Here is a 12,003-nt window from a genome sequence, read left to right as displayed (position 1 = left end):
TCTATCATGCTGTATCTCTTCGCAACCATTGTGATACCACCACAATAGTAATAATCGTCCAAAGCATCATGTCTGCTAATACCCACATCATCCTGTAACCATGATCCGGGATGAAGTCTCTGTGATATAGATGTGATAGCGCATGTTGGAAACTGCTTGACATATTGCTGGATCGTTTGCTGGTCCCACCAACCAATCCTCCCAAACTGCTGAGTCAAGTGCCTATAGTAAATAACTATATCATCCAAAGATGGGAGCGCACTATCACAACACGGATAGTATAAGTCTTGCTTCAATATCCCTATAGCCTTATGAAGAGCATAGAAATTTGCCATGGAAAATCCTCCACTATCCTGCTCATCAGTCATAAGAGCACTCCAACTGAGTGTAGATAACATTTGTCGAGTGACATCAAAGTGCTCAACCACTATGTCTACCCTCTTGTCATCAACCCTGAGTTGTCTAATCAAGCAATGAGGAGTCTGAAAATGATAGTTCTCAGTCATGTGTACTACCTCTGAATCTGTGCTATGGTAGAATACTGTGTCGGAGTCATGTACATCGCTGTAAGGAGTATTCAGTATGCATTCACTAATGCATGTATCCTTATTTATAGTACTGCAACTTTGTACCTCTGAGACCACCTCCTCTGTCAATGATGAAACTGTTGTCACCACACTATGCTCACTCTCATCAGCTCCCCATGTGTTTGCACATACAACCAAATCACGATCTTGGGATTCAATGTCACTTGAGTACACACTACTCTGATTTCTAGGGTATGGTCTAAGAAATCAGACTCATCATGACATGAAGTCTCATCACCCAATGCTTCTGAAATGCCTATGTCCGGATTACTCTCTTATGCAAACTCACCAAAATAATCCTGACCCTCTGTATTACTTGTTGTTCCATTCTTAAGTTGAATACCATCATTAACATCATTACCTCCATTTGAAATAAATGTTACCTCATGATTTGAACTGCTGTTGCAAATTTCAGAATAGGCTTCACACCTTGGTGTCACATTTCCAACATCTCTAATGGTTTGTCCCCTAATTGTAATATCTTCCAATTTGTGACCAATGGCTTCTTTATTATCATTTAATATTTCTTTCTCTTTTTGCTGTTGAAAAGAGCTTGTAGATACCCAGTTATCATCTGCTTCAAGTACACCCATAAATTTTGTAAAGGAAAGGAAGTTGCGTATCTCCTTAGTAAGAGAACAATACTGATGGTAGCTGCTCATAACTGCAACATTGAATGTCTTGGTAAGAGGCATCTTACTTGTGGTTGTTAACGAAGATGAAACCTTAGAGCACCCATTTTTATTTCTAGCCATGGTAGGTTCCTGGTCTATTCCAGACCCTTGCCAAAATGAATTATCAAAACTTTTTGGCCAGCACCCAGATGTCAAAATGAATTATCAAAACTTTTTATCCAATACCCAGATGCCAAAATGAATTATCAAAACTTTTTAGCCAGTACCCAGATGCTGAAATGAATTATCAAAACTTTTTAGCCAGTACCCAGATGCTGAAATGAATTATCGAGACTTTTGCTTAAATCTATTGTGGCAATTACTCACAAACCCTACAGGCTGGTAGGATGTAACCTCTGATACCATTGAAAGATCCTTGATGGATCTCATCTGCTAATCTGTTGTAAATTTATATTTTTAAATTTGTTTTCCTTGTTTATTAAAATTTTCTTGCAGAGCTAGACAAAAGTTGCAGAAGGGTTTGATTGTATTGTATTTTTGATGATTTTCAATAAATAATAACAAAAGTACAATAACATGAATCAGTTTTGAAAATGTATTCCGAATATATTTTAAAAAAAGTTGCTTCAAGCAGATTTTCCTGAATATACGCTTAATAAGTAATTGGATGAAGATTTATAATCATATCCAGATGAATACAACCAAGGACAAAGCCAACTTGAAGGTGTGAATGAGAAATATGAGCTCAAAAAGAAGTTACAGCTAGATTCCAGCTCTTCAAGTGCTACACGTGGGAAAGAATATGGCTCCCAAGCGTGGCCGTACAGCTGCAAAGTGTCCACACGTGGGAAAGAATATGGCTCCCAAGCGTGGCCGTACAGTTGCAAAGTGTCCACACGTGGGAAAGAATATGGCTCCCAAGCGTGGCCGTACAGCTGCAAAGTGTCCACACGTGGATAAAATGTACAAACCCTAGCTAAAACTCTGACTCAATACTGCGTTTCCTTGAAGAAACAATGCACAATCTCCAAGATGCTTTTGACTGCTAAGAATACAAACTACTGTTTTGGGGGCTACGTCCCAAACAGGCAAAGCAAGAGGGTTTGGCGTCCCAAATGTTGAAAGCTCAATTAGAGCCCAAAACCTAAATCCAAAATGTAATATGTCAATAATACCTTCGAACTTTGTCTTCATCTCCTTATAACCCACCAAACTTAGCTCAAACCCTAAAAGTGTCTCCATGTGGTGTTGGTTATGAAATAATATATTTCTCATTTTTAAAGTGGTCAAGTATCCAGAAAATGACCTTTTTCCCAATAGAAAGAAATCCGTTCACCGAAATGCTCTGAGTCAAAAGAGAAATATTTAGAAAAGTTCAAGATCTTTCCAATGAGCTATTACACCAAGGGATAAGCAATCCAGATGAGGCCAAAAACCCCATATTACTTCAAAATGGCTATAACTTAGCCTTATTTAATAATTAAATGCTAACTTAGGAAATATTAAAAATATAACCCAAATAGCCACAAAATGCCCAACTGACATCACAAACCATAAAATCATCTTGTTACTTGTCTGTGACTGAAGTCGGAAATCAAGGATCCACTGGCAGTCTCATCCCTAAAATTTAGGAAACAAGCCCTATCCCTCTGAAACTGAACCCAAAGAGTAATCTCATGGAGACCCAACCCTGGGCAAGATCATACCTCCTAAAAAGTAGGAATTGCCTCCTAAAAATAAGGAACGTTTCCCAACTGATCAATAATTGCTAGAACATCAAGTCCCCAACACCGAATAACCATACTGGGTCTCTATCCAACCTTGTCAACCTACAAGACGCCATAATAAGCTGATTCACATGTCTCTGCTAGACTCAGCTAAAAGAGGGGACATGACACCCTCCCATCAGGTGGACCTAATGGAAGCTGAACTCCCAAATCATGAGCCATCATAGGCTAGTTTGCTGGATCACGAATAGGAGAAATAGGCATGAATGGTCCTTGCTGCTCATCAAAGACTACATCTCGACTGTAGATGAGACGAGATGTCTCAACATCGATCAGGTGGTAGGCTTTGTGAAGACTGATGTATCGAGCAAGCATGAGTTTTTGACTCTTGGCATCCAACTTGGTCCGTGACACGTCAAGGATCCAAACAAAAGCAAGGGAACCAATAACCTTCAGATGACTGATTCTGGGCTTGCGACTTGACCAGGCCTCTTCCGGAGTTTTACCTTTGATCGCCACTGTGGGTGACTGGTTCAACAGATAAACTGTAGTGTTAACTACTTCTGCCCAAAACTTCTTCGGAACATGTTTGTGTTCGAGCATGGATTGAACCATCTTGGTGATTGTCCTATTCCAACATTCAACTACACTGTTCTATTGTGACGTGTGGGTTGTGGTTAAGTGGCGTTTGATGACATGTGTATCCAAGAAGCTGGAGAAAACATTAGAACAAAATTCCTCCCCATTGTTTGAACTAAGAGTAATAATAGATTTCTCAGACTCTTTTTCAACTAAAGGTTTAAACTTCTGAAATACAGGAAATGCATTTGATTTCTTTTTAAGGAAATACACCCACATTTTTCTACTGAAATCATCAACAAACAACGAAAAATACTTGGACCCAAGAACAAAAGGAGTGGCCATATTGCCGCAGATATTGGCATGAACAACCTAAAGTACCTGAGAAGCTTGCCATGAATCGCCACTGGTGAAAGTTGTACGATGTTGCTTCCCAGTTTGGCATGCATCACAAACTCCAAGCTTTTTGAGTTTGAATCTCTGGCAGTCCAAGAACAAGCTCATCTCGAGGAAGTTGTGAGAGATAATGCACATTTAAGTGCCCATATCGCTGATGCTAAAGTGTGTTGACAAAAGATCGCCGAGCTGCCATAGCTAAGTCTCGAGAATCACCAGAATCAATAAGTCTGAAAAGAGTATGATCCTCAAGACCCACTACAACAGTAGACTTAGTTGCCCGATCAATGATGGTGCACTGATGTGAACTGAAGGTGATTGCCAAGTGTGGAGAATGTTGCAACAACTGATTGACTGAGAGTAGATTTAGTTCCATCCCTGGAACGTAGTACACATCAAAGAATATGAGATTCCTCCCAACAGACTGAATCTGAATGCTGCCTTTGCCGACAACTGTGTACTCTTCTTTGCCACCAAAAATAATAGAGTCTGAATAAGGCTGGTAGTCAATAAACCAGTCTCTGCAGTGAGTGAAATGACGAGAGGCACCCGAATCAATGCACCAGGCATACGACTTTACATGATCTGCAGGTCTTTTTCCATGAAGGCGTAAAAAGTAGATTCCACCTGCTTAGTGTGCTCTGCATTGTTCACTTTGGGTTGCAAACTTGATTGCTTGCACTGTGCAGCTAAGCGTTTCCGACATTCAACCTTCAGGTGTCCAAACTTGTGGCAGTAGTTGCATTGAATGTTCTTCTTTCGGGAACCATCTGATGTTGGAGCAGAAGACTTGGAGGTGGAACTGGAGCTACTACCGAACTGTTGTTTCCACCGATCTTGTAGAAGCAGCAGGGTGCAGAGATTAGTGAACTTCAAATCAACACTAGAAGATGTAATGTTGAGAGTCTCAAAAAAATGCTCATAAGACTTTGGTAAACTCCGAAGAGTGACAACCACAATATCCTTTTCCTCCATCTTGCGATCGATGGCAAGTAATTGACCACGAATTTCTTGAATCTGATTCAGGTGAGCCTGGAACAAGGTGCGCTCATCCATGACATTAGAAAGCATAGTGTTTTTCAAAAAGAAGGCTCTACTTTTGTTAGAAGTCTCATGAAGATCTTTGGGATGTGTCCAAATCTTAACAACTGTCTTGCCGGATGGAATATGATAAAGCCAATCATCAACCACGAATGATTTGAGAAGCATTCCTGCCTCTGGATTATTTAGATCCCATGTATCCTGATTAGAACCAGGAATAGTTGGACGCTTTGTAACACCCAGAACAAGTTGATCGGTGTTCCAATTTTCAAAAATTGCGATGATTTGCTGCTTCCAAGTGCCATAATTTCGACCATTGAATTTGGAGTTGTGTTTGAGCAGAATGTATGTTAGAGATGCCATGACACGTTTTTTAATGAAATTTTAAAAAAATTTGTGAAGACATGTTCTCGAGGCAAAAAAATGGAAGACCTAGAAAAATCAGAGAGTGACCTAGAAGAGAGCTCAAAAAACCTAGAAGGAATATGGTGTCGTTTTCTGGATCTGCTGGCTCAAAAATTGAGGCACCCACAAAAATTTGATGACAACCCAGTTGAGCTCTCAAAAAAACCCATCAATAATTTGTGATCAAATTTTTTTTCTGAACCCAAAAATTAAGGTGTCGAGCAAAACCCTAGTCGATTGCGAAAAACTCCAAATAATGGCGGTTTTGAGCAAAATTGTTACTGAAATTGGGTCGAAAAAGGCAGTATGAACAGACGACCAATGCTAGGAGGTCACGACAGTATGGAGAAGGAAGATTGACGTCCAAAAGTCGCACGAACAGAAGAAAAAAAATGACACATTTTGTTCTAGTTTTGGGTGAAAAATGACCTGCGTTTTTTTATTTTTTTCAATTTGTAGAGCAGTGATTCGAAAACAACTGCCAAAGTTGTCACTTGACCTAAAAAATGTGTGGAGAAGATGTTGAGTTCCTCAGCTAGTGAAAACGGGAGTAGGAAGAAAAACGCGAATTCATGAAAATTGCGATTTTGAGGGCAGATTGTTTAGCGAAAATACTAAAATCGCATAGGATGCAAGTTTGTTTGCAATCATGAATTTGAGATCATGCAATCTTTAGATAAATTAGATGATTTGTTGTTGATGACTCTCCAAAAATCCAAATAGAAACCCTAATCGGGTTTTTTTTCAACAAGAAAACACTGAAATTATTTCAAAATTTTTTAACAAATAATTTCAAAAAGAAATTATAATTTTTTTTTGAAACAATTTGAAGTATTGGCTCTGATACCATATTACGGAAGTAATTGGTAAAATACTTGCTTGTTATTAATAGAGATCGAAAGGTCATTATATACAAAAGAATAAAATGATGTTTACTTAGGAAACGATTGTAAAGAATAGAAACATTCTATTTAAATAGAGAAAGCTAAAAAACGAAAGCAAACTAAAGTTAACTAGATATTTACAATAGATAACCATTACCTAATAATAGACAATTATCTATTATTGTAATAAAAACAATCCAGTTCTCCACACACAATGAGAGAACAACTCTTCTTTTAGAGTCAAAAACTTTAATGAGCTTGTCATAATCCCTCGTCTAGTGCTGCAAATGTGAGTAGAACTCTTCACCAAAGTCTGCTTTCCTTTGAAAATGTTAATTTCTCTCCTTCAATACCATGGGAATTAAATCTCTCGTCCAATGTACAAAAGAAGATACACCAAGGTGAATACATTAATTGCATCCACAAGTTCTTCCAAGAAATGCCAAGCCCCACCTTGTTCCATGAAGGGACATAGAATGAAACTGGTGCTTCTTATTCTAAGTATCATCTTTCAGTGAGAAGCTATTTGAGACGATAAAAATCCTCCAACCTTTGATGCCTCCACATGGGTACAATATTTGTGGTGTATCCAAGCTGTATCGGATATGTTTCCAAATTGGATTCAGGGATACACGTTCCCTAGGAGATACAACGGAGTTTCCAGCCACTATTTGTGAAAGTCTTAATTGTCTATCTTAGATCCATTATAGATACTGCAGCTAGACTTGTAAGCCAAATTAACTGCACTTTTGATCCTAGTTCAATTGGTGGGAAATACGTTATTGAAAAGGTTCAAAAGTATAATTTTTACTGTTAGATAGTTGAAAATTGGGTTGATATTATGAATGAAGCATCAGAATTCATTGAAGAAATCAAGGAAGTATTTAAATATATGATAATGTGGATATAAACAAAGGAGGTTGACGATGACATCAAAAATTGTAAACAAGAAGAAGCTAATTGGCTAAGGGTGGATAAAAAACTGAAGGACTTGATAGATCTAGAATTGACAAGTTGTCATCAAACAGATTCTGGCCAATGTCAATGACTGTGGCCATCATACGGAAGAAGGTATAACATAATTTTTTTTTGCTATCAAATATTTCATTCAAGAATGAGATTGTTACAACATGGCCAAATTAAAGCAGATGTCCAAGTTGACCTATCCATTAACGTAGATGATCAAGTGAACTCACAAGATGTGGAGGCCAAGGCTAGCAGAAATGACTTTAAAACAAAGATCAAGTTTCTGATTGGTAGACAAACATTCTATGTGGAAAACTTGAAAAAATAAGTGCTATCAATGCATATCTAACTGAATGCACGTCATCTTGCCACTTATCAAAGCAAGTTAGAGAATTTTTGCGACAGCCAAGCGTTATGGGGGTTAATGTCGGACAATGTTATCATATTGTTGCCCAAATGCCTCAGTCTCCATGCTGATGTCATGCCACCTCAGCAGAATGTTTAGTCTGTTTAATTTGTAATTCAAAGACATTAATTTTTAATGGAGCGTTAAAGTTTCTTGAATTTTGAAGAATTGTTTAACCTTCCTGAGTGTTTACTTTTTTCTATTACTTGTACTTCAAAAAGCTACAATGATATTCATTTACTGCTTAGTAGATAGTACTGTATGCCGTGTATGACAGAAGCACAACTTGCATCACTGATTACAGCCTATATAACCAAAATATGAGAGCAACTACTATGACAAGGTAATTGCTGGACAGAACCGGGACAAACATATACATTGGATATACAAAATGTATTTCAAAATAACTTTGAAACTTCCAACTCTATCAATGTGCTTTCTATCCACTCATGCGGACCAGCCCATTGTGCCTTCCATTCCTCTCAAAATCTTATCACCTTGAATGAACTGCCTGTAGGGGTGATTCACAACCTCAGCCACTGGTAACCCAGTAATGACAACAAGTGATACTACTTCTCTTTCTCGCCTTTCCTTGATTCTCTGTTAATTTATCTTGGCCATGAAATTCTCCAGGGCAGCCTCAAAGGGAGTATGTTCTTGCGATGATCTGGTCAAGTGTATCCGTGAGAAATTTCCCAACCAAACATCCTCATGGTCCCGCCTTAAGGTCTTTCAATTTCTTCTTGTTCAACCTCATCACAACTGAAACCTGCACGACAACATTGTGAAAAAGGGGTCTCCACAGAGACTCATTAAGGGTACTTGTCTCTGGCATTCAAAATATTATCATTACACCACTTCCAGATATTCCAGCATTTCAATAGACAAAATAGACCAGAAAAGATTACAATGTTTATTAGGGCTCAAAACAGATCCAGAAAGAACATGAAAGATATCAAAATTCCCATTCAATTCAAGGCCAAACAAGCCCGAAACTTCTCTACCAAATAGACACTAAAAAAAGACATGATATATAGACTCAGGTAATCTACAAAAAGAGCAAATGTTTGGTTCCCCATTAGGCTTCTTGATCAGTAGTCTGTGTAGGAGTCACCACATAAAACATTTCTTATTAGGATCAACAAGACTGGTCCATAGGGCATCCAAGATTTTCTGCTGGTCCGCAAATCTGTGTTGACAAGGTTTAACATGAACTGGGATCTCATTATTAGGAGATTATAGAAATATTTTTCTTTAGCACTGCGGAGACAAGATTCATGCCCATTTGAAATGATCATCCTAATGTTGCTACAGTTGCAAACCCTGGGGAGGGAGAGAGAGATGCAAGCCTCTCTCAGCACTGAATATGTCCTCCATTGCATCGGTGGGATGTCAGACTTCTCCTATGTGTCCTGCCAACTCAAAAGCTTACCATCCTTTATGATGTCACAAAATTGTCTAATACCTTTAACTGCCCAAGTTCTGGCAGAGCATCACCTGAAGTTTGTTCCACTCTACGACCCCCATCATCTTCAATCCCAAGAGAAGCAATGCTGCCCTGAGTAAAGGGGTCAGTGACATTCATTGAGCCTAGGTGGGGTTTGGAGGTGGTGCGACAACCGACAGGGATAACAATCGGCGAGAAGTTGGAAAGATGGTCATCAGAATCATAAGCCAACTTTACAACATCAGGGCCATCATCCTCCTTGCTAGAGCATGGCATTGGGATAACAGAGGCCTCACCACAACCAACATCTCTCCTAGACACCTCTGAAGCTTTGTCATAGTTAGAGGCTCCATTATCTCCCTAAGAGGTGAGATGATAGGGAAGCTATCAACGGCTGAACGAGATCTGGCAACTTACTCGTGATTTTTCAATTTTCTTGCCTGCTTGATATTTCTGATCACTGTCATTGTGATTCTTCAATCTGATGTGAGATTCAACCTCAAAACTTACTCATAGAATCCTTGTAGTGTTCTTTCCAGGTTAATTTGTGGTTTCGATTCATTTAATTTAATATTGTTTTGGACCTATTTCAATTTTTATCTGAATGCATTGACCACTTGTACAATATTAGCCTATTCGTTTTATGATCGAGTTGATATGAATGCAATGTGTAATAAATCCTATGTTAGCCAAGCCAAAGATGTCTAATTGTAATTTAGGCAATTGAGTTTTGTGATATGGCTTATAGAATTGTAGTTAATGAAATTCATGTTACTATTGTATTCGTACAATTTTTTTTTTGGTAGAATGTTTTTGTTTGCAAATTATTTTTGTATAAAAGATTGTATTGACAATTTTAAACTGACTGTACTGATGATCATTGCATTGATTGTTTACATGATGGTGTCATTTTCAACAGTGCTGCCTCAAGAGGAAAGTATGTACTTTATTCCCTTTATGAGTTTGTTTTTATTCTGTTTAAAGCAGTGTATCTCATAAAAATATAGAAAAATAAAATAATAAATTTACTAATTGTTGCATATTCTTTTGAAATCACATCACATATTAATGATCAATTTCTTTTCTATGTATGCTGAATGATTGAACATTATAGAGAAAAGATTAATAATTTGCTAATGTGGAACATGCAATTCTCAATGCATGGGATAAGAAATCTAGATTCAGTACATCAAAAATTACACATCTCGTGTAGGGCATGCACCCAACATAATGTTAAGTTCATTATTATAGAATGACTGACACAGTGCAAATGATCCTTTGGCAAAACACTGTGATCTTTAATGTGCATTTTCTTGTCCACAGTTTGTGTTTTCTTTTTCTCTTGTCATTGATCACATTCTATCATAAATTCTCCTGTTCATTTTATCTTTGTGGGAGTTCTTATACTCATGAATATAAAACTACATGCATCACTTGCCGTAGTGGTTGATCTCACTAATTTGAATCTGTTTGATTATTTGAATTATGCAACAATGGTTTACATTTTTCATATGTTTGATCTCTCTATCCATTCATGTTATTGTTCAGCTATCCCTGTTGTTGGCATATCTTTTATGGTTGAGAATTCAAATCACTTGCTTTCTGTAGTTAGACCTAAGGGAAGCTGTTATGTTGTTGGACCATAGCAAGGCTACCAATCCAAGTTGCCTCAGAAACTCGATAGTACATGAATTATTAGATAATTGAGATGGACCAAAAGTTTTTGATACGACACTGAGTTACTTAACTACTTAGCACACAAACTATTATTAGGTGAAGATTTTGGCACAAGACAACTGGGGACATAATAAAAAAGATTGTAGTACTTGTTAGATTGCAAAATAGGAGTTATAAACTTTTTGGAAATGATAGACTCTACAAACACTTTGCAGACATTGTACATAGAACATCATTTTAGTGATGTAGACCCAGCAATCATGGTTAAGACGGGTGCCATTTTGAAGCTCGCTACTAGCTGTAGTTTCATGCTTCCTGTTGCATGTTGATCTTCGGACATGTGTCAAGTTTGAAGATCAGACATGTAACACAATTCAGCTGTCTGCATTTGGTTGCTGTAGGAACCAGATCAATGCCTGGATCTTGTACCCAAAGAAAGGTGATTCACTTGGTTTTCTCTTTCTAGGTTTTTTTCAAGTACTGAATAACATCAGGTCAGCAGAGAGGGAAGTTTTGCTAGTGCAGTGGAAGTCAAGATAGGTCTACAGAGTTGTAATTTAAGTTCGAAAAAAGTGTGAGTATAGTGTGCATGCTTTCTGCCACAAAAATTAAAATAATGAGGATTGACATTTTTGCTTTTGTTGGTTCCTTGTTCTGCTGTGCATTCTCACCTATATGAGTGGTTGATGGTTGTTCATTTGCCCCTTACCTTGCCATAATGCATTTTAATTTTTTTTTCTTATTTGATTGAATGGATGTGTTGGAGCTGGATGGAGAAATGAGTCAGTGATTTTTATTTTATAAATTGACATTTATAAATTCTATTGCCACCTATTAAGTAAAGCTTTGGTGCATTATACTCTGGCTGTGTAAATAATTTTGTTATTATTATCTCTATGATGTAAGGACCCCCCGATGAGTGGTTGATGGTTGTTCATTTGCCCCTTACCTTGCCATAATGTATTTTAATTTTTTTTTCTTATTTGATTGAATGGATGTGTTGGAGTTGGATGGAGAAATGAGTCAGTGATTTTTATTTTATAAATTGACATTTATAAATTCTATTGCCACCTATTAAGTAAAGCTTTGGTGCATTATACTCTGGCTGTGTAAATAATTTTGTTACTGTTATCTCTATGATGTAAGGACCCCCGTGCACCCCCCCACCCCATATCATTAAATTAACATAAGCCAGAAAATAGACATAATTAAACATAAATAATTGCCACACATTCAAACATGCAAGTTTAGAG

General features: G+C 37.6%; 1 protein-coding gene across 4 annotated transcripts in view; it reads left to right on the top strand.

Annotated features, from left to right (window-relative positions):
* The window catches only part of ECA3 (endoplasmic reticulum-type calcium-transporting ATPase 3), a 344,449-nt gene that overhangs the window by 21,005 nt on the left and 311,441 nt on the right, over positions 1 to 12,003 (top strand). For all 4 annotated transcript variants that reach the window (XR_016355913.1, XR_016355911.1, XR_016355912.1 and 1 more), the window contains exon 4: positions 9,993 to 10,010. Coding sequence is in view for 1 of the 4 variants with exons in the window: in XM_089799217.1 (XP_089655343.1) it covers positions 9,993 to 10,010 (18 nt within the window). In the remaining 3 variants the exon portion in view is untranslated. The remainder of the gene's footprint in view (positions 1 to 9,992; positions 10,011 to 12,003) is intronic.

Source organism: Cupressus sempervirens, chromosome 9 (assembly GCF_028749045.1).
Source record: "Cupressus sempervirens isolate cs-2001-9-10 chromosome 9, ASM2874904v1, whole genome shotgun sequence".
In the NCBI taxonomy this organism is placed as follows: domain Eukaryota; kingdom Viridiplantae; phylum Streptophyta; class Pinopsida; order Cupressales; family Cupressaceae; genus Cupressus; species Cupressus sempervirens.
Note: the sequence above shows the minus strand (reverse complement) of the source record. Positions and strands in the feature narration are given on the sequence as shown.